This window comes from Olea europaea, chromosome 20, assembly GCF_002742605.1.
Source record: "Olea europaea var. sylvestris chromosome 20, O_europaea_v1, whole genome shotgun sequence".
Taxonomy (NCBI): domain Eukaryota; kingdom Viridiplantae; phylum Streptophyta; class Magnoliopsida; order Lamiales; family Oleaceae; genus Olea; species Olea europaea.
This window is the reverse complement of record NC_036256.1, coordinates 16,986,278-17,010,829: the sequence shown is the minus strand read 5'-3', so window position 1 is coordinate 17,010,829 and position 24,552 is coordinate 16,986,278. Positions and strand designations below refer to the sequence as shown.

General features: G+C 34.2%; 1 protein-coding gene across 2 annotated transcripts; it reads right to left on the bottom strand.

The window, feature by feature from the left end:
- Positions 1-12,456: 12,456 nt before the first annotated feature.
- On the bottom strand, positions 12,457-21,456 carry LOC111369868 (importin subunit alpha-like). 2 transcript variants are annotated; one of them, XM_022991574.1, is made up of 11 exons: positions 19,494-19,652; positions 18,635-19,420; positions 17,894-17,990; positions 17,703-17,791; positions 17,486-17,617; positions 15,259-15,444; positions 15,012-15,163; positions 14,823-14,904; positions 13,457-13,585; positions 13,125-13,252; positions 12,457-13,042 (listed from the first exon to the last, which is right to left on the bottom strand). In XM_022991574.1, exons 1-11 carry the CDS (start codon positions 19,530-19,532, stop codon positions 12,616-12,618), a joined length of 2,247 nt encoding a protein of 748 aa, XP_022847342.1. In that variant the 5' UTR covers positions 19,533-19,652; the 3' UTR covers positions 12,457-12,615. The 2 variants fall into 2 exon arrangements, with proteins under 2 accessions (XP_022847342.1, XP_022847341.1); XM_022991573.1 differs by having other exon boundaries at positions 18,635-21,456.
- Positions 21,457-24,552: the final 3,096 nt, after the last annotated feature.

Below are 24,552 nucleotides of genomic sequence, written 5' to 3'. Positions count from 1 at the left end.
CTCATAAATGTGATTCATAAAATATAAATCATAAATGATAAATTAAAAAAATAAACTAAACTCTAAAAGAACAAAAACCAAAAAAAAGGGAGAGGTAGAGAGCAAACTCACAACAGGCTTGGGAATGTGGTGAGATTTGTTCTCAGAAAAGCTAAGAAATAAAGGTATGATTCTTGACTTGTAAAATGAATATTTTATATAGCAAACATCAGAATATAATTAATTAATGTTTTATTATTAATATTAAATACTTTAATTATAAAAGATAAAAAATAAAATAAAAAGCTTATGACGTACCATGTCTTGTTTGATTGATATTTTTTTCCTTGAAAAATATTTTCTTACTTTTGGTCACGTGATCATATTTTCCTTGAAAACAAGGAAAATATCTTTTCAGGAGGAGTAGGTTTTTATTTTTTAGGTAATTCACTCTCTTTCTCTCATCTACCCCATAGGCATAGCGCAGTGGTAAAGTAGGGGGTTCTCTACAGAGCATCGCAAGTTCGAATCCCTGTGATAACTGGAATGCAACATTTATGTTGGAAGGCAGATATACTATGGAGACAAAGTTATGATACGCTCCGTCGTCCCTCTAGGGGACATGTTCGCACATCGTAAATAGAGGTCTATAGGAAGGAGAATCGTATTGCGAATGTTCAACCCAAGTATATATAAGTTGTTACCACGTCTAGATTTACTCGGGTGGCAAATCAGAGGGAATGTCCGCCAATCCTCAGGATTAATCAGGCGGAGCTCGGACATCCGAGTCACAAAAAATGGACAAGTATATCATTTTCTAAGTTCAAAATAAAATCAATCAAACACATTTAATCGACAATTTCCCTGCAAATAATTTCTAGACAATTCAATTTTCTAGAATTTATTTTATTTCCATGTAAATTCTATAATTGGAATCAAATACACCCTAAATGACTTAAAAGAATTTTCAAAGAAGAAAAAATCTGAGGCTAATTTGAATTGTCTGTAAAAACAAGATAATCGATCTTAATGATGTGAAATATTTGTTTTCATCATTCATAATTACTTTGGATTCAATGTCTTTTGTGTGTTAGTTGAAATCACTTTTAACTCCATATTATCATCACGTGATGTCAACTAGCAGTCCAATAAGATCCACACTCCATATAACTATCCTACATGATCGACATGAGGTCATATATAAGGTAGCCAAGGTGATGCATCATTTCCGTCAGGTGTCGTAGAGGCTGACCCTTCATGGCCTAAGTGAAAAATCAATGTACAAATAGTAAAGTTCAATCGGTGAGAGCGTTGCGACATGTATACTTTAGATTACACTTTGCCAAGTGACATTAGCATGTCGGATAGTTTAAATTTCAAACAGTTTTCCCATCCAATTGACACTTGATAACAATGCAAGTATCAAACAACGTGTTGAAAATTAGTGTACAAATAGCAAAGTTCAATCAGTAAGAACCTTACTACATGTACACTATGGTGCACACTTTAGTTCACACTTTGCCACGTGACATTACCCCGTTGGACAGTTTAAATTTCAAACAGTTTTCCATCCAGTTGACAACAATACAAGTATCAAAAAACGTGTCAAAAATTAGTATACAAATGGCAAAGTTCAATCAATACGAACCTTGCTACATGTACACTATGGTGTACACACTTTAGCCTACACTTTGCCACGTGACATTACCCTGTTGGACAGTTTAAATTTCAAATAATTTTTCCATCCAATTAACACTTGACAAAAATGCAAGTGTCAAAAAACGCGTCAAAAATTAGTATACAAATGGCAAAATTCAATCGGTAAGAACATTTCTACATGTACACTATGGTGTACACTTTAGTTTACAGTTTACCACCTAACATTACCCTGTTTGACAATTTAAATTTCAAATAGTTTTTCCATCCAATTGACACTTGATAATAATGCAAGTGTCAAACAACGTTTCAAAAATCAGTGTGCAACTAGTAAAGTTCAATCAGTCAGGACCTTGCCACATGAACACTATGGTGTACACTTTAGTTTACACTTTACCACGTGACATTATCCTATTGAACAATTTAAATTTAAAATAATTTTCTCATACAATTGACACTTGACAACAATACAAGTGTCAAAGAACATGTCGAAAATCAGTGTACGAATAGCAAAATTCAATCGGTAAGGACTTTGCTACATGTACACTATGGTGTACACTTTAGTTTACACTTTGTCACGTGACATTATCCTATTGAACGGTTTAAATTTCAAACAGTTTTCCCATTCAATTGACACTTGAGAACAACACAAGTGTCAGACGTGTCAAAAATCAGTGTACAAATAGTAAAGTTCAATCGGTAAGGACCTTGCTACATGTACACTATGGTGTACACTTTGCCACAAGATATTACCATGTTGGACAGTTTAAATTTCAAACAATTTTCTCATTTAATTGACACTTGAAAACAATGCAAGTATCAAACAACGTGACAAAAATCAGTGTACAAATAGTAAAGTTCAATCGGTAAAAACATTGCTACATGCACACTATGGTGTACACACTTTAGCTTATACTTTGCCACGTGACATTACCCTGCTGGACAGTTTAAATTTCAAACATTTTTCCCTTCCAATTAACACTTGACAACAATGAAAGTATTAAACAACGTGTTTAAAAAATCGGTACAAACCTTGCTACATTTACACTATGGCGTACACTTAAGTTTACACTTTGTTACGTGACATTACCCTATTGGATAGTTTAAATTCCAAACAGTTTTTCCATCCAGTTGACACTTGACAACAATGCAAGTGTCAAACAACATATCAAAAATCAGTGCACAAATAGCAAAGTTCGATCCGTAAGAACCATTCTACATGTACACTATGGTGTACACTTTAGTTTACACTTTGCCACCTGACATTACCCTGTTGGATAGTTTAAATTTCAAACAATTTTTCCGTCCAATTGACACTTGACAACAATGTAAGTGTCAAACAACGTGTCAAAATTAATATACAATTGGCAAAGTTCCATGGGTAAGAACCATTATACATGTACACTATGGTGTACACTTTAGTTTACACTTTGCCACGTGACATTACCATGTTGGACAGTTTAAATTTCAAACAGTTTTCCTATCCAATTGACATTTGACAAAAATGCAAGTGTCAAACAACGTGTCAAAAATCAGTGTATAAATCGCAATGTTCAATCGGCAAAAACCTTGCTACATGTACACTATAGTGTACATTTTAGTTTACACTTTGCCACGTAACATTACCATGTTGGACAGTTATTTCAAACAATTTTCCCATCCAATTGACACTTGACAACAATACAAGTGTCAGAAAACGCATCAAAAATCAGTGTACAAATGGCCAAGTTTAATCGATAAGAACCTTGCTATATGTACACTATGGTGTACACACTTTAGCCTACACTTTGCCACGTGACATTATCCTGTTAGACAGTTTAAATTTCAAATAGTTTTCCCATCCAATTGACACTTGACAACAATGCAAGTGCCAAACAACGTGTCAAAAATTCCTATACAAATGGCAAAGTTCAATCGGTAAGAACCTTGATATTTGTACATAATGGTGTACACATTTAGCTTACACTTTGCCACGTGACATTACCCTACTCGACAGTTTAAATTTCAAACATTTTTCCATCTAATTGACACTTAACAACAATGCAAGTGTGAAACAACGTGTTAAAAATCAGTGTACAAATAGCAAAGTTCAATCGGTACGAACCTTGCTACATTTACACTATGCTGTACACTTTAGTTTACACTTTACTATGTGACATTACCCTGCTGGATAATTTAAATTCCAAACAATTTTCCCATCCAGTTGACACTTGACAACAATGCAAGTGTCAAATAACGTATCAAAAATTAGTGTACAAATAGCAATGTTCAATCGGTAAGAACCATTCTACATGTACACTATGGTGTACACTTTAGTTTACACTTTGCCACGAGACATTACCCTGTTGGGCAGTTTAAATTTCAAACATTTTTCCTATCCAATTGACACTTCACAAAAATGCAAGTGTCAAACAACGTGTCAAAAATTAGTGTACAAATCGCAAAATTCAATCGATAAAAATCTTGCTACATATACACTTTAGTTTACACTTTGCCACGTGACATTAACCTGTTGGACAGTTTAAATTTCTAACAATTTTTCCATCCAGTTGACACTTGACAACAATGCAAGTGTCAAAAATCAGTGCACAAATGGAAAAGTTCAATCGATAAGAACATTGCTACATGTACACTATGGTATACACACTTTAGCCTACACTTTGCCACGTGACATTACCCTGTTGGACAGTTTAAATTTCAAACAGTTTTTCCATCTAATTGACACTTGACAACAATGCAAGTGTCAAACAATGTGTCAAAAATTTGTATACAAATGGCAAAGTTCAATCGGTAAGAACCTTGATACATGTACACAATGGTGTACACACTTTAGCTTACACTTTGCCATGTGACATTACCCTGTTGGACAATTTAAATTTCAAATAGTTTTTACATCCAATTGACACTTGACAACAATGCAAGTGTCAAACAACGTGTCAAAAATTAGTATTCAAGTGGTAAAGTTCAATCGGTAAGAACCATTCTACATGTACACAATGGTGTACACTTTAGTTTACACTTTGCCACGTGACACTATCCTGTTGGACAGTTTAAATTTCAAACAGTTTTCATATCCAATCGACACTTAACAAAAATGCGAGTGTCAAACAACGTGTCAAAAATCAGTGTACAAATCGCAAAGTTCAATCAGTAAAAACTTTGCTACTTGTACACTATAGTTTACACTTTGTCACGTGACATTACCCTGTTGAACAGTTTAAATTTCGAATATTTTTCCCATCCAATTTACACCTGACAACAATGCTAGTGTCAAAAATCGGTGTACAAATAGTAAAATTTAATCGGTAAGAACCTTGTTATATGTACACTATGGTGTACACTTTACCTTACACTTTACCACGTGACATTACCCTATTGGACAATATAAATTTCAGACAGTTTTTCCATCCAATTAACGCTTGACAATAAGGCAAGTGTCAAACAACGTGTCAAAAATTATTGTACAAATAACAAAGTTCAATCGATAAGGTCCTTGCTACATGTATAGTATTGTGTACACTTGCCACGTGACATTAACTTGCTGGACAGCTTAAATTTCAAACAGTTTTCCCATTCAATTGACACTTGACAACAATGCAAGTGTCAAACAAATTGTCAAAAATCAGTGTACAAATAGTAAAGTTCAATCGCTAAGAACCATGCTACATGTACAATATGGTGTACACACTTTAGTTTATACTTTGTCATGTGACCTTACCCTGTTGGACAGTAAAAATCTCAAACAATTTTCCCACCCAATTGACACTTGACAACAATAAAAGTTTCAAATAACGTGTCAAAAATTAGTTTACGAATAGCAAGTTCAATCGGTAAGGACCTTACCACATGTATACTATGGTGTACACTTTAGTTTACATTTTGCCACGTGATATTACCCTGTTGGATAGTTTAAATTTTAAACAGTTTTTTCACCCAATTGACACTTTACAACAATGCTAGTGTCGAATAACGTGTCAAAAATCAGTGTACAAATAGCAAAGTACACTTTAGTTTACACTTTACCATGCGAGATTACCCCGTTGGACAGTTTAAATTTCAAACAGTTTTCCCATCCAATTGGCACTTGACAATAATGCAAGTGAAAAACAACGTGTCAAAAATCAGTGTAAAAATAGCAAAGTTCAATCGATAACAACCTTGCTACATGTATACTATGGAGTATACACTTTAGCTTACACTTTTTCACATGACATTACCCTATTAGACAGTTTAAATTTCAAACAGTTTTCCCATCAAAATGACACTGGACAAAAATGCCAGTGCCAAACAATGTGTAAAAAATCAGTGTACAAATCGCAAAGTTCAATCGGTAAGAACCTTACTACATGTACATTATGGTGTACACTTTAGTTTACACATTGCCACATGACATTACGCTGTTGGACAGTTTAAATTTCAAATAGTCCTATCCAAATAACACTTGACAACAATGCAAGTATCAAAGAACGTGTTAAAAATCAGTGTACAAATGGCGAAATCCAATCGGTAAGAACCTTTCTACACGTACACTATAGTGTACACTATAGTTTACACTTTACCACGTGACATTACCCTGTTTGATAGTTTAAATTTCAAATAGTTTTCCCATCCAATGGACACTTGACAACAATGCAAGTGTTAATCAACGTTTCAAAAATCAGTGTACAAATAGCAAAATTTAATCGGCAACAACCTTGCTACATGTACAATATGGTGTACACACTTTAATTTACACTTTGCCGGGTGAGATTACACCATATTGTACAGTTTAAATTTCAAATAGTTTTCCCATCCAGTTGACACTTGACAACAATGCAAGTGTCAAATAACGTATCAAAAATCAGTGTGTAAATAGCAAAATTCAATCGGTAAAAACCTTTCTACATGTACACTATGGTATACACTTTAATTTACAGTTTGTCACATGACATTACCCTGTTGGACAGTTTAAATTTGAAATAGTTTTCGAATCCCATTGACATTTAACAACAATGCAAGTGTGAAACAACGTGTTAAAAATGTGTACAAATAGCAAAGTTCAATCGGTAAGAACCTTGTTACATGTACATTATGGTGTACACACTTTAGTTTACACTTCACCACGTGACATTACACTGTTGGACAGTAAAAATTTCAAACATTTTCCCCATCCAATGGACACTTGCAACAATGCAAGTGTCAAACAATATGTCAAAAATCAGTTTAAAAGTAACAAAGTTCAATCGGTGAAGACCTTACTACATGTACACTATGGTGTACACACATTAGTTTACACTTTGCCACGTGACATTACCCTGTTGGACAGTTTAAATTTCGAACAATTTTCCCATCCAATTGACACTTGACAACAATGCAAGTTTCAAACAACGTGTGAAAAATCAATGTACAAATAGCAAAGTTCAATCGGTAGGAGCGTTGCGACATGTACACTTTAGATTACACTTTGCCAAGTGACATTACCCTGTCGGATAGTTTAAATTTCAAACAGTTTTCCTATCCAATTGACACTTGATAACAATGCAAGTGTCAAACAACGTGTCAAAAATTAGTGTACAAATAGCAAAGTTCAATCGGTAAGAACCTTGCTACATGTACACTATGGTACACACTTTGTCACGTGACATTACCATGTTGGACTGTTTAAATTTTAAACAGTTTTCCCACCCAATTGACACTTGACAACAATGCAAGTGTGGAACAAAGTGTCAAAAATTAGTGTAGAAATAGTAAAGTTCAATCGGTAAGAACCTAGCCACATATACACTATGGTGTACACTTTAGTTTATACTTTACCACGTGATATTACCCTGTTGGACTGTTTAAATTTTAAAATGTTTTCCTATCCAATTGACACTGGACAACAGTGCAAGTGTCAAACAACGTGTCAAAAATCAGTGTACAAATAGAAAAGTTCAATCGGTGCGAACCTTGCTACATGTACACTATAGTTTACACTATACCACATAACATTACCCTATTGGACAGTTTAAATTTTAAACAGTTTTCCCTTCCAATTTACACTTGACAACAATGCAAGTGTCAAACAACGTGTCAAAAATCAGTATACAAATAGCAAAGTTTAATCAGTAAGAACCTTGCTTCATGTACACTTTAGTTTACACTTTGCCATGTGACATTACCTAGCTGGACAGTTTAAATTTCAAATAGGTTTCCCATCCAATTGACACTGATCAACAATGCGAGTGTCAAACAACGTGTCAAAAATTAATGTACAAATAGCAAAGTTCAATCGATAAGAACCTTGCTACATTTATACACTTTAGTTTACACTTTGCCACGTAACATTACCCTGTTGGACAGTTTAAATTTCAAACAGTTTTCCATCAAATTGACACTTGACAATAATGTAAGTGTCGAACAAAGTGTTAAAAATCAGTGTACAAATAATAAAGTTGAATGGTAAGGACCTTGTCACATGTACACGATGGTGTACACTTTAGTTTACACTTTACCACGTGACATTACCATGTTTGACTGTTTAAATTTTAAACAGTTTTCCTATCCAATTAACACTAGACAACAGTGCATGTGTCAAAGAACTTGTAAAAAATCAGTGTACAAATAGTAAAATTCAATCGGTATAAACCTTGCTACTTGTACACTTTAGTTTACACTATACTACGTGACATTACCCTATTGGACAGTTTAAATTTCAAACAGTTTTTCTTCCAATTTACACTTGACAACAATACAAGTGTCAAATAACGTGTCAAAAATCAATGTATAAATAGCAAAGTTCAATCGGTAAGAACCTTGCGACATGTACACTATGGTGTACACTTTTGTTTAAATACAAGTGTACACTTTGCCACATGACATTACCCTGTTGGACAGTTTAAATTTAAAATAGGTTTCCCATCCAATTGACACTGGACAACAATGTAAGTGTCAAACAACGTGTCAAAAATCAATGTACAAATAGCAAAGTTCAATCGATAAGAACCTTGCTACATTTACACTATGGTGTACACTTTAGTTTACACTTTGCCACGTGATATTACCCTGTTGGACAGTTTAAATTTTCAACAGTTTTCCCATCCAATTGACACTTGACAACAAGGCAAGTGTTAAACAACGTGTCAAAAATTATTGTACAAATAGTAATGTTCAATCGGTAAGGACCTTACTATATGTACATTATTGTGTACACTTTAATTTACACTTTGCCACGTGATATTACCCTGTTAGACAGCTTAAATTTCAAACAGTTTTCGTATCCAATTGACACTTGACAACAATGCAAGTGTCAAACAAAGTGTCAAAAATTAGCGTTCAAATAGCAAAGTTCAATCGGTAAGAATCTTACTACATGTACACTATGGTGTACACACTTTAGTTTACACTTTGTCACGTGACATTACCCTGTTGGACATTATAAATCTCAAACAGTTTTTCCATCCAATTGACATTTAACAACAATAAAAGTGTCAAACAATGTGTCAAAAATCAGTTTACAAATAGCAAAGTTCAATCGATAAAAACCATGCCACATGTACACTATGGTGTACACTTTAGTTTACACTTTGCCACATGATATTACCCTGTTGGACAGTTTAAATTTTAAACAGTTTTTTCACCCAATTGACACTTGACAACAATGCTAGTGTCGAACAACGTGTCAAAAATCAGTGTACAAATAGCAAAGTACACTTTAGTTTACACTTTGCCACGTGACATTACCTTGTTGGACAGTTTAAATTTCAAACAGTTTTCTCATCCAATTGACACTTGACAATAATGCAAGTGAAAAACAACGTGTCAAAAATCATTGTACAGATAGCAAAGTTCAATATGTAAGAACCTTGCTACATGTACACTATAGAGTACACACTTTAGCTTACACTTTGCCACGTGACATTACCCTATTAGACAGTTTAAATTTCAAACAGTTTTTCCATCCAATTGACACTTGACAACAATGCAAGTGTCAAACAACGTGTGAAAAATCAGTGTGCAAATCGCAAAGTTCAATCGGTAAGAATCTTTCTACATGTACACTATAGTTCACAATTTATCACGTGACATTACCCTGTTGGACAGTTTAAATTTCAAACAATTTTTCCATCCAATTGAACCTTGAAAACAATGCAAGCTTTAAACAACGTGTCAAAAATCAGTGTACAAATAGCAAAGTTCAATTGGTAAGGACCTTGCTACATGTGCACTATGGTGTACACACTTTAATTTACACTTTCCCACGTGACATTAACATGTTGGACAGTTTAAATTTCAAACAGTTTTTTCATCCAGTTGACACTTGACAACAATGCAAGTGTTAATCAACCTGTCAAAAATCAGCGTATAAATAGCAAAGTTCGATCGGTAAGAACCTTTTTGCACGTACACTATGGTGTACACTTAGTTTACACTTTGCTACATTACATTATCCTATTGAACAGTTTAAATTTCAAACAGTTTTCCCATCAAATTGACACTGGACAACAATGTAAGTGTCAAACATCCCTAACAAAAATAGAAGATCTACCAAATGAATTTAAATAAATGTTCCTTCTTTAAAAATGAAGATTTGATAGACTACAAGAATGCACTACACGTAGGGATTTACAGGACCCTCCAGATCACACATAATAGGGGGTGGGTGGATTTATTTTTTTGCCAATATTTTACTTATATAGAGCCCACCCCATGTGAGTATTCTATAGGGGTTCTTAATAGATTGGCTTCGCCCATGAAAATCACATTATCAACCACGAGCAACCTCAAGAAAAATGTTTATCAAAAAGTGCTTCAATTTCTTTCTTGAAGAAATGTTTTGTTCTTCAATAAAGAATAAGTAGAAATTTCAAAGAAAGGAGATATTATCGTGTTAAAAAAATGACATTGTATGTCTTTTTATTAAAAAGTGATATTTTAAAAAAAAAAAAGTGATATTGTAGGTTAATTTTTAATTAAAAAGTCTCACTTGACTTTACACAATATTTTTTACATGTGGGTTGCTGGGCGACTTCTCATCAACTCTTGTTACTTTTTTAGTTGAGAAGATGAAAAGAGAGCTTTGCCTAGTCTTCTACTACTCATTCATGAAGGAAAGTGTATGTTACCTATTTGACTTCGACAAAATAAGTTTATTGATTTTAAAAATTTAAAAATAATAACAATTAAAAATGTTTTTTATGTTTAAAGTGAACGATTTTGAGTGTTTATGAAGTGAATGATTTTGAGTGTTTATGTATTGAGGGAAGCGGAGGATATATTCAAGTAGATAACTAGAAAGTCTATCATTTTAGAAGTTACATGCAGATATTTCAATTGATCAAGACTTGATTACAAATTTTCAAGGACTGACACTGCAACCAAGCAATGCTTAGAATCATGATAGATCAATTCTATATAACTATCAACTCTCTACACGTAAGCGCACTCGCCACATGGCTTGCATGGATTTCTTTTTCCATATTTATGTCATGTACCATGTATGGTATAACAAATTTCATTATATAACAAAAATCTTTTTGTCGATTTCTATAGCTAAGAGAAACAATAAAAAAGGTATAGCTAACTTCTTGTAAATATTCAATTACGGTCAAGTGTTTGAGATATTGCCAAGATAACAATATAAACACTGTTCTAAAAAGCATGCATTGGCAACACCTAGCACAATGCGTGGCAAAAAGGCCAAGCCAAGTCGCTTGGCACCTTATTTAGCGGTCAACACCAATCATTGACCGCTAGCGCATAATTATCTTTCTTTTTAAATTTTTTTATACAACCCTTCTAAGTTAAAACTTAAATGTTGGTTTCTTCACTTCTTCAGTTCTCAATTCAAAATAGCCGCTTGAAACCTTGAACAAAGTAAATCTCCCAAAAAAATTTATTTATTTATTATTTAATATTTACACTTAGAACTTATCTTTTTGTTGAAAACTTTGGAAAAATGTATAAATTTCGTATAAATTTATTTTAGATGCTTGGTAGTTATTATTTTTAATCATTAAACGATTTTTTGATTGATTAAAAATTAAATTAATATTAAAATAAGAAAACGCATTTTTACGATTTTTTATATCTATGCCTTGTCTAAACTCGCCTAGCACATAACTTGGCCTCTACGCATCGCCATGTGTTACACCTTTTAAAACATTGAATACAAAAATTTAACATAACAGTCAAACAACAATAGAAATTGCATAATCGAGGCAGATTTGGTATCCTAATAAGTTGTCCGAATAACTTTCAAGAGATATGTTTGACATAACATGTACAAAAATTTTAACAATAAAATAAACTAAGTTTTACTTAATATATTTATATAATACTAAACAAAAATAATAATGTTTTAATAATTGAATTTCTATTAAAAAATACTAATAAGCTAATAAGTTAGTGCACTCGTATCCTCCTACCTATAGTGTGAAGTTTTATCTTATCCACTTTAAAGAGAACCTTAAGGTTCTCACAGTTGGAGAGAATCTTTTGATCACTTCGACAAGTTGACAGTCTGATCCTACCCCCTATGGACAGGAAAACAATTTCTTACTTTAGTAAACCAAGGTGCCAAAAAATTATTAGAAAATCTCAAAGACCATTCAATGTAAATCCATTGTTTAAATAAGAAGTTGATCCACTACTGTCTCATACAAACAAGTTAGCACATTAGTATTTTATTAGATATGATTTTAACATTTCAGAGTTTCTTATTTTACTGATTCCAAACTCACCCAAAAAATAAAAATAAAAAAAATTGTTACATATTTTCATATTTCAGCTTGCACGTTTCTCCCTGATGGCTCACTTGAAGACCATTCCCTTGATTGTTGACTAGAATTTAGGGGGAAAAAATGAAAAAGTTCAAAATCTTATCCTTTATGTTGTCAGCTCCAATCCATTAGTTTGTACCAAACATGCCTTAATTTTTTTTATAGAAAACAAAGGAAATGATAAATTATTGTATAATAAACAAGCCCAGATTGTGGAACTTCGCCAACAGGAAGCTGAAAGTCATGATAAGGAGTTTGCTTTTGAATCAGAGTCTTCATCATTATCATCCTCATCGTCATCGGCAGCGTTGTCATCGTCGTCATAGTCATCAACGTCCTCGTCATCATTATCATCATTATTGTCATCATCAGAGTCCTCATCATTATCATCCTCTTGATGCCAATATGTTACAAGTATCTCAATGGCACTTCGGCGTACGTTACCGTAGTCATGAGTTTGGAGGTTCTCAATTTTCTGCAGACCCCCAACATCCTCAATAATCTGAGCAAAGACATTCACATCTTCGGTGTTACCTTTCTTTTTCTCAGCTTCTCCAACCTTCAGAATGTTCTCAAGGCCTCCCAAGCAGTATTTGATGATATTGGCTGTGTTGCGACTAACTAGAAGATCGCATAATGGCTTTATACAACCCTTGTCCACCAAGAACCTACCACCAAGATATAGCAATAATACTGAATCCAAGTATACAATAAGCTATGAGAACATGAGAATAGCTGTGAAGAATTTACTTGATTTGCTCATTACTTCCCCCCATCGTGGCATTAAAAATAGCCCAAGCAGCCGCATCCTGTAACCCAAATTCAGCATTTTGCAGCAGTTGAACAAGAGGCGAAAAAATACCAGCCTCAATCACAGCCTGTGTATTAAGATGGCATATCCTCAGCATCCATCATTTTAAAAGAAAAAGGGGAGACTTCAACTTACCAACCAGAAACAGAAGTACAATCGTCAAATTCGGTGAAATGGAAGTACTACCACGAGATAAAAATTGTGCAAGACGGCAAGCCAAAAGTATTTAGTCTTGATGTTCAATACAATAAAAAGAAAAATTGTTGCATACCTGAATATTATCCTTAGTCCGTTGAATGACCTGTGTAATGATCCAACAAGTGGCCTTCTTGACCATGTACTCGTAATTTTGTGTCAACAAATTAAGCAGGCAAGGAAGAGCCCCTTTATCAATGATAACCTGGAAATCATTCAACAAAAGTAAGATTGTAAAAAAGATAACACAGCTTTACATCCTTAATTACTGTGTTAGCATTGAATTTCTTGTTAAGAGTTCTTCTTGCAAAGTGGTCAAAGAGTTCAAGGGTTGATTTCTCAGGATAATATTGAGCCCCTTGTTTGATGGGGATTAAAATCAGATTTTTAGTTAGTTTTGAAAAAAGTTGATGAAATATGTGGTTAAAATTAATTGTTGACTTTGACTTAAATTAAAATCTGAATTTTAATTTTTATCAAATATGGGCTGAGTGAAGGGGTCATCAAAGAATTAGATTTTCTCCTAATATTTCCATTAAAAGTATTTTCCTAGTCAAAGGGAATTGGTATAGTATGTCACAATAGCATATCTAGATACACCCTCGTACAACTTTAGAACCACAAATATGTTTCTGTTAAATGAATTCAATGTAGCCACACATGAGAGGATAATCGTAAAAGAATAAGAACAATAGCAAATTCGAACAGGAATAGAAATGATTTCAGAAACCAATAATATATTTTAACGATCACGAGTCCTCAAAAAAATGGTTATGAAAACCAAAATTATCATAATAGAACTCTAATACATGAGAATAAGCAGTCGAACTCTCAAAATAAATTTTTCTTTTTACTTAGACATTAACGAAAAGTTGAGGACAAATGTGTTTCGAAACAAAACTTGCTTAAAAGTAAGTTAATCTATTATTTATGCTCATCTGCCATTCACTAAGAGGGTCATAATATGACAAAGGTAACAACAGAAGTAACTTTCTTATTAAATATAACTAAGAATCATCTTCAATAACATGTAGGCTCATGATGTTGATATGTGTATAATTTAAACCACATCTTAGCATTTCCACATCCCACTAATAAGTTTCAGAGAGTAACTTTTGAATTTTGTGCAGCTTCTGAATATATTTGAACCATGAAGCATCAAGCAATGCATTTTTCGAATCATTGACAAGGACCACGCTCGCCACTACGGTAAATGCAATACACAATGACGGGTAAGTATGTCGATTATCGAAACTGCTAAAAGACAAAATGGCTATCGTATACATCTTTTATATTAACCAAGCAAACAAGAGTTGGTTTGTGCAATAGAGTAGACATTTGATGGCCTACCAGTGGAACCGTGAAGATACCACATAACATCAAATTCATGTGCTCAAAAGGAAGTTTTCTAAATACTGCTAAGAACAAGAGTCAACTGATACCTGAATCTGGATATCGTCTACATCTGAAATAATATTATGAACAATACACATGGCAGGAATCAAAACAAACAGAGAAGGATATCTGCAAACCACAAAGCCAAATAAGCACAGCTATGAAGTTCAATAAATAAAACCAATGTTACAAATCCAAAAAAAAAGGAAGAGATCATGTGGGATTTTTTCACTGACAGTAAAAGCTCAACCAAACGAGGGAAAACACCAGCTTGGATTATATCCTTTTTCCTGTAACTTAGTCTGAGTAGTGCCCAGCATGCACTATTAAGGACTTCTTCATCGTCTATATGGATCAGATGAGCAAGAGGAAGGATGGCAGATTTCACCTGCTCAGTAATATCCAGAAGAAGTTGGTTAAATATATAAAGGTCCAGCAGTATTGATATGGATCAAAACCAAACAGAAAAGCAAATCGAAGAACCTGTTTGAACTGAGGCCATGTCTTTCCCTCACAAATGTTTGACAATGTCCGCGTACCCTTTCTCATGATGGATAGTTTTGTTTTATCATTAAATTGTGCCAATAAGGGCATTAACACTCCATAACTAAGGATAAGATCACGAGATTTTGTTGAGTCACCGGCAAAATTTCCCAACAAATGAAGTGCCTACATTAAATAGTTGGACATTCGGTCAAAAGCAGCCACGAAATAAAATTCAAAGCTTGTAATAGTCTTTATGAATTTGTAAGAAGTTCGATGAACATATATCCCTAACACAGGGAGCATGGTGCTGTAATGTCATTTACTGTTAAAAGGTGTTGCCTCTACTCAGCTAAAGAAGACGTGAAAGCGGCAGTGGAACAATGTCATTTTTGGCACTAGTTTAAAGGCACAGTTTATCCCGGATCTGCAGCTTGACACATGGGTGTTGACCATCCGTGTTCCAACTCTAGTTGGGGAGAATAGATTTTAATCACTTAATACAAATTTAGATTCCTCTAGTTTTCTCCACTTTAGATTCAGAGAGATTTTTCTTTAGGTATTTTTCTTGAGCTAATTGTAATTGCTTCACTCCAGAGATTTGGATATTTAGGTGTGGGCGTTTCTCTTCTGTCTATCATCCACTTTAGCTAATTTAGAGTTGATTCGGAGAAATTGCAGGCTAACTGGATTGTGTGGGAATGGATAATGAGCACTAAAAAAGCAATCGGAGGAATTTCACAAGTTTTAGAAGCAAAATTCAACTTATCAAAAGTTTAGAGACTAATTTGCACACTTTCGAAACTTGACGAAGACTGCTTGGAAGATTGTTGAGGTTCGGGAACTGACGTAGAAGCTTTTGAAAGAAGAATTGGAGGAAAAAGAATCAAAATCAGACAAAAATGTCAAAAAAGAAACCAAAAAGCAAATGATACGAATTTTGAGGGACTAACTTGGACGTACTAAATAGTGAGAGGACCAAAATTTATGAGATAAAAAGTTGGAGGATCAAAATTAAGAAAGTTAAAAGTTTAGTAACTTGGTGTACAATTTAATATTAAAAAGTGCAAATAATAATAAAAGCTCACGTGAAAGAGGAAAGAGAAAAGGTTGCATTGTTGATAGAATTAGTCCGGCTGGATGAAGTTTTGCTATTTTTATTTGATCCGTTTTGACTCATTTTTGAGGTACAATACTCGAGGCAATCATACCACTATACAAGGATCTTGTTTATGTCAAATTAATGCGCAAGAAGGTTCCAAAAGCAAAGGAAAAAAAGGGACAAAAATTAAAGGAAAAGGCGATTCTTGTTGCAAGATCTTCAAAATTTTCTCGTATTAGCTTCTAACTTGGTGATATCTTCTTCCATAATTTGCAACTAAATTCATATTTGTGATAAATGATATAACCAAATTTTGAACCTTAATTTTAGCTATCATGTTTCGATTTTTAATGTGTATTGTTTTTATTTCTTTTCTTTATGAATTTGAACAAGTGGTAAAAATCGAAATTTGGGCAGGAGAGATACAATACTAATTTTGCAGTATTAATTGAATTCTATGGTTATTGAATGCTCTTGATTAAGGTTCATCATGATTTACGTAGAGATATAGTGAGTTGACTTGAGTATGATTGGTTTGAACATGAGAAGAGTAAATAAATTAATTTAGAAGAGTTCGATCAGGTACGCATAATTAATTATTGTTTGAATTATGGTGAACTCCTAAATCCTTCATACATCAAATAGAATTCTAAGCCCCCGTCTGGCCCCCATTTTTTTGGAAATGAAAATGGGTGGAATATTATTTTTTTGAAAAATTAGTGGTTGAAAAAGAAAAAAAAAAGTTTTTTATTTACATGTAATATTATTTTATGGAAGATTGTAGGAGCGAGAAAAATTGAATGTAATTTAAAGGATGTTTGGTGAGGATTAAAATTAGATTTTTTATTAGATTGTGATAGGAATTTTTGAAATGTATGGTTAAAAGGTTATGAGACCATGAAAGATGTGGTTAACATTTATTTTTTGACTTTGACTTCGATTAAAATTAGATTTTAATCAAAATCAAACATGGGATTAATGAGTACCAAACATGGGCTAACTTGTCTATTTGTGCCATTTTTCATTATTTTAATCAAGTGGACCTCATGGGAATAATAATCTATTCTTCATTATTTATTTAATTAACATTGTACATTTGCGATAAACTCACAACACAAAACCCACCTGTTCGCGAAGAACGTCCTCGGGAGAACTTAGAAGGCTCACCAAAACGGGAACTGCGCCATGATCAATCATGATGTTGATGTTATCAGATGATCCATTAGAAATACTTGTTATAGCCTCTGCTGCCTTACACTAGAATAATAAGTAAGTCAATGGATTTAGCAGTTGAAAAACATGAAATAAACAAGAAGAAGCAACTAATGGCACAAATTTAAACCTGAAGCTGTGGGTAATCATTTCTAGCAAGAAATTCGACAAGTCTAGGAACAACTCCAGATATTAATTCCTTCGATAGTGGAATTGAGTCTATGGAAATAAATTAATTGAAAGCCAATGGAATCAGAGATAAACAGTAACAAGATTAATATGAAATTAATTGGCTTCAATAAATGTAAATAAATTAATTACCAAAAAGAAGACCGCAAAACTGAGCTGTGGCCTCGAGTTGTAGTGTGTCTTCATTTGACCAGACTTTAGCCATAATTTGTGCCTCCGCTTTCTCTTGCTGTTGCAATTGGAAGAAATTAATAATGAAGGTTATGTAACAGTTTCTATACACCAGTTCTACTCCATTAAATTTGCCCTACAGAATTACTTACTTGCAAGAACTATTTCATTATGCAATAAACACTTTTTTCTTTCAAATTCGGTTTCCAAGAGAAGATTCATGCCTTCTTTTTGGTGCTTCTGTAACTAAAATAAATGTGGTGACATTATCAGCTATAAGCTGCCGTGCGAGTCATGCTTGCTGAAGGCAGCAGTTGCTGAGTTATGAGGTCAGAGCGGAGGCATTCCGAACTACAGTATGATAATAAATTTACAAAACCCCCTTTAAGTAGGAGAGATACCCCCGATGTACAATGGCGAGGGCACATGAAGTATAGCTCTTTAGCTTTTATATTGTATTATCTGCCTTCAGACGAGATTAAATTATTTTTCTTGTACCTTTAACTAGAGTTCCAGCCAGGACCCCTTTTAAATTTTATGTTTATTTTCTTTATTAGTAAAACATGGAATCTAGAGTGGTTTGGGAAAAAAAAAATAGTCATGCTCTCTAAAATTTCATTATGAAGAACGGTAAATTTTCTTGATATAGAGAAATGATCAGATATTAGCAGTAGTATGTACGGCTGAAGGAATCGCTTTTACCTTTAGACGTTTTAAGTGGAACATGTCAAGGACACGAACTTTAATATCATGTCCGTAGTCCTTTTGTTCTTCTTGTATTTGCTCTGCCGAAGTCACAGCCGAAGGGCTAGCATCATCCAAGTCAATGATTTCAAGCGCTGATACTTCTCCAATACTAGGAGGGATCTCCTCTAGTTTGAAACATCTCCTAAGAATTAGGCGCTCGAGTTTGGTGAAGTTAGTGTCATAAGCTCTCCATTGCGCTAGATCTATATTTTCAAGTAGCAGAAATTTTAGTTTGCAAAATTCTCCTTCCCTTGGCTCCCATTCTGGCCCATGACAGGCGTAAAGTTGCAGTTTGAGCGCTTCAAGATTTGGCATTGATCCAATGATAGTCATGTTTTTCCAAGGAATATGGCAACCCTCTAAAGTTAACTTTTTGATATTTGGTGGGAAAGTCAAATTCATCAAGACACTAACATCTGAGTAAATTCCACTTGTGATTTTCAGGGTCTCAAGTCGAGGAAGATTAACCAGATTGAGTAGAAAAAAAGGTCTCATTTCAAAATTTTCAACGAAAATTCCTAACTTGTTTAGATTTGGAACTCTTTCAAAGACCTCCTCGGTACAGCTGGAACTACTCACTTTTGACAATGTTAAAAGGTTTCCTAGGCCTATACTCTCCCCATCTATTGGTGATCTAGCAGGGCATGGCAAATAACACCTACCGAACAGGAGATGCCTTAATTGTGGTATCCTCCATATTACCTCTGGTAGATGTACTTTTTTACAGTCTACAATTAAGGTCTGTAGAAACCAAAGAGAATCAGGTAATGTTTTAGGTATGGAAATTTTCTTGAATGAGGAGAAAGAGAGGTACCTTGAGTGAACTAATTTTATTTCTCCGATTAGATCCCATCCTAATTTTCGTTTAAGGTCCAACACCCTGAGCAGTGGAAAAAGTTTTCCGTCACTTGATTTATAAATCTCACTAGCAAAAACAGAACATAAAATAGAACGGACTGGTGCCAAGGATCCCATGGACGGATAGACATTTAAATTGTCACAGTTCGACAATTCCTTGTGAAAAGTATCCCATGGATGAATACATAGACCACGTGAATACTTTATGCCTTCAGCAAAAATATTGACATCTTTACCCACGATATGAAAAAACATCTCCTCCTGGGCTTTTCTTATGCATAGGACCCTTAACATATCATGGATGCTACAGGTTTTTATCTTTCCAGTAGAACTCTTCTCACTAATCAAAATAAGATTTCTGGAAATTAGATCTCCCAAATATTCCTCTGCCACTTCTTCCAATGTTTTACCTGTGACTGGTTTTAGAAATCCCTCGGCAGCCCATAACTTGATGAGTTTGGAGACACGAATTTCATCTTCTGGAAAAACTCCCATATAGAGAAAACATGCTTTGAGATAATGAGGCAAGTAATCGTAACTTAAAGAAAGTATTTCTGAGCATTTTTCATCTGCATCATTTACAACTGACTTGACATTTTCTGCAACGTACTCCCAGTGATCTTTTGTCCTGATGGCTTTGGAAAGGTGGCCGCCAATCACGACAAGGGAAAGTGGAAGTCCTTTGCAATTCTTTGAAATCTCCTTTCCAGTTTCCTCCAGCTCAGGACTGCAAGAACCGTCCCCAAACACCTCCCGACGAAGTAGATTCCAACTGTCTGTCTCATCTAGAAACTGCATATGATAGGAAAAGCTCTGGTCGGCGGAGTCAACCACACTCGACAGGCGTGTTGTCAACATGATCCGGCTTCCAATCCTGTCGTCTGGAAATATCATTCTCAAAAAATCCCAAGCCTTGGTCGTCCAAACATCATCCATCACAATAAGATACTTATTACGTTTTAAACGTTTATATAGATACTCTTTTAATTCTTCAGTATTGCTCTCTTGACGCATTTCAGCACTGAGATGTATCATGGATTCCAGAAGACTCAGCAAGACTTCTCGCTCACAATATTCTTCAGAAATTGATACCCAAGCACGAATGTGAAAATGATGTTCAATATAATGATGATTGTAAACATTTCTAGCAAGTGTGGTCTTGCCAATGCCTCCCATGCCAGTGACTTGGATGATTTGGAGAGGATCTTGATTTCGAATGAGTCGCTCCATTATTTCCATCAGATCTTTTCTAAACCCAACCATATCATTCTTGCCCATTGAAGCAAGTCTTGACGAACCCGTTGGCACAGAAGTCCTCTGGTTCTGGTGCAGATCCGTTAAGTCCCACGATTCCTTAAGCTTAGCAGCCTTTGTCTTAATGAAATCAATTTGATCTGCTACTATCTCGAAGTTCACCCAAAAAGTTTGGTCTCTCATTTGTCTTTCTAGAAAACCTTCCTCGCCAAAATTCTTATATATATGTGATTCGACCAGATCTTCAGCTTTGTACGCTGCATCTCGAATTTCCCTTTCCAAACATCGTAGTTCCTCGCTCCTCCTCTGCCAGGAATCATCCAAAAAATCTAGTAAGAAACTCAACTTTTCCTGGAGAGATTTAATTTGTTGGTCCTGAAGAGGAGTTTGATGTTGTTCTAGATGAGAATTTGATATCTGCTCCAGATTCTGATTGAGAGATAATACAGCAGCATAAGCCATCTTTGATTTCTTCAAAGAATCTGATTGAGAGATAATAACACGTAATTGCAGCCACCTTAATGAGTGGTGGTTCTGTGAGATACTGTTGAGTGGTGAAATTGAGTGGAGGGAAGGGATGAAGAAGAATACAGACAGAAAAAGGGGTGGGTGTTTGTGTGCACGCGCTCAAGCGCAACGTATTATGACACAAAATTGCAATAACACGAAATTGCAGCTCAGCTTGAGCAATCCCCAAGTTATGGGGTTACACTACGAGTATATTACAATGTAGATAATGTTGTTCATCCTCCTCACATAAACAATGACTCAGTCTGAATAAAATATAATTTATTTTCGTATTATCCACAAATAGCATATTCCCAAAATTTTTGTTACAACTTACATCATTAATTACCGGACAAATTTTCAAATGACAGCTTTTAGTTTATGATAATTTATCTCTTCCAAGAAAAACCAGCTGTTTATATTTTTAAATGGGAGGGAGGATCATGTGCTCACCAGTTCCGTGAATTATTGTATCGTTACCACGTGATAAGTGCCTAACAAAGTGGTAATCATTATAATTAAATCCAAGTTTGCATCTAAAACATAATTAAATGTTTAAAATATTTGCAAATGCGTGCTTCCATTGTTGACTTAAACGCCAATAACAAAAATAGTAGTTAATGCATTGACGGACTCAGAACGTGACTATGTTTTTTTAAAAGTTGAGTTAACATGTAAGAAAAATGAATAATGCTATGTGACACCATTGGGTTGCAATTCATTTTAAGTCGCATTAAATGATTGGTTAAATAAAAGGTGAATCATTAATGTCATATTAGCATCACTTAAATTGGAGTTGCTAAATAACATTGCTCAAGAAAAATTATAACTTTTTTTTTTAAAAAAGCAATTAGTGCTGTGGTCTCTGAGTTCACGTACACATTAATTGTTTTAAAAGTACCGAAGCTGAACTTTCCCATTTAACCCTTCTGGATCCAACCCCAAGTGAGGGCTGGGATGAGAAACTGCCAAATATTCAAAGACTTCAAGTAAAGCTATGATGTTTGGACAAATGATTAATCTCTATCCAATATATAAAAAAAATTTACCACTGTAGAAAATTTCGTTCCACTCCAATTTTCACAAGTTAATCCCTCTTTGTTATGTAAAAATTCTCAAGTGTTATTGCTGATACCAAACTTTGAAGATTAAGACGTTCTATTTGATACTTCTCGGGTAACTGATTTTCTACTTGCACTTGAATGAAAATTCATTTTTATCCTAAAAGACACTTAAATAAAAGTTATTATCTTGAACATTTAAATGAGTAAAATTGTCTTAAGTACATAATGTGAATTCACATAGTTATAAATTTATAAGTAAGATTTATTTCCATTTAGTAATTCAATTTCTCTGCATGTTCATTTGCATAAGTTTTGCTCACCAGTTCCCATAATTGTATCGTAACCATGTGACGTGTGCCCAACAAAGTGGTAGTCATCATAATTAAATCCAAGTTTACATCTAAAACATAATTAAAACCAATAACAACATTGCAACTATTAACTGTAATTAATATATAGTAGTTAATGTAGGGGGCAGAGTTAGAGGTTGACTAAAAAAAATTTTAGTCTTTGCTTGAACCTTGTTTGTTTCTAAAATACATTTTTCCCTCCCTTCTTTTCAATCACACATTATTTATTAAAATAATATTATACGTAATTCAAAAACTTTTACTTATTTTTCAATCACACATTTCTCATCAATCTACTATTCTAAAATGCATTTTTTCATAAATATGTGGCTCAAGCACCCTTGCCCAGTTTGAATTCCCTTTTTTAAAAAAATGCATTTTTCTCTTTCATATTTTCAACCATAAATTTTTTAATAAAACAATATTAAAAATAGATTTAAAAATTTTTCTCTTTTTAACCATACATTTTTAAAAAAAAATCAATATTTAAAAATATATTTTTAAAGGAGCCCAAACATGGCTAAGGGATTAACTACGAGGGTGAGGAGCATGGAAGGGTGGAATGAGGCGAAAGAGAGATTGGGAATTCTTTAAGGTTGCCGGGGTACTTTTAAGTTTGGCTTTGTCAAACCAACCATTTTCCATTTTAACCATAAAAGTCTAACATTCACCACAATAGCCATTTCTTGTGTAAAAGACAAAAACGCCCTTAAATGAGTTATATAATTACAAAAATAGAAATATGGTAAAAAGACAAAAATATCCTTAAGTTACAAATAAAAATCCAAACACTTCTCAATTGAAATTTGAAAACGAAGTCAGTCTTTTCATCAGTTTACTCTAACACGATAAAAACTCTTTCATTTTTCATCCACTTCAACCTCAAAATTTCATAAACTTATCGGTTATCAACCTCAGCAGAAAATTTTAGTTAAATTTCAGCACTTCAATTCGGTAAGTATCTTTTCGTAGTATTTAATTTTATTTTTATTGAAGTCGTATATTTTTTTTAAATGGTAGAAAAAATAATATTAGAGCCAAAGTTCAGGCCGGCACCGATCAGATGCCGGAACGCCGAATTTAACGACGGTCCGGACCATCCCGACCGTCCGTTTGCAGACTCCCCCGCCCCTCGATTCTGATAATTTTATTTCTGATAATTTGTTCTGATATTTTTAATTCGTAATGCAGATATGGCAAAAGCATGTGTCCCAATCTGTTATTTCAGCGAATTTCAAAGGAAAGAAAATGGTCAATGGGAATGGAAATGGACGAGTGAAGGAGAAGGGGTTGCTGCTATTTCGATAACAAAAAATATTTCGTTTACAGAAATGTACAGTGATATACAAAACATGCTTAACGTCGATTCCTCTTAGTACGATATGGAATTGGGATTTTTATTTCAAAAGCATTCAACAATTTCGATTCCACCTTTGAAAGTTACTTCTGAAGCGCAAATAAAGCATCTAATTCAATTGAACCAAGGTCGAAAGACGACTCCTATTTGCGTAAGTTTGTTGAAGAAAAATGTCATCGAGGGTGAACACGAAATTTTTGATGGAGAGGATCGTAATGAGAATGATTTTTGGGATACAGTTGAGATTGCTCGGGAGGATGATGTGGTTATTCCTGGGGCAGTTGCTACTCACCATGATATCACCGTTACACGAAGGATTTACGAGGAAGTTCAAGACAACAAGGATGAAAGACCATTTACAAATCAGGATTTGATTGCTTTATCCAGACAGAGACATGAGTCTGGTGGGAGCTCACATGCTGGGCCGAGTACACGGTCTTCTAATTGTTCGCGTGTAGTTCCTGATGATGAAGATTTACATGT

What these genes read in the sequence shown, in the direction of transcription:
- LOC111369868 (XM_022991573.1), bottom strand. Translation starts at nt 21,253, where the DNA reads ATGGCTTATGCTGCTGTATTATCTCTCAATCAGAATCTGGAGCAGATA. An exon ending in TAGACGATATCCAGATTCAG is followed by an intron (nt 13,586 to 14,822) that starts GTATCAGTTGAC and finishes AATGATTTCCAG; the next exon opens with GTTATCATTGATAAAGGGGC. An exon ending in GGACTAAGGATAATATTCAG is followed by an intron (nt 13,253 to 13,456) that starts GTATGCAACAAT and finishes CTTAATACACAG; the next exon opens with GCTGTGATTGAGGCTGGTAT.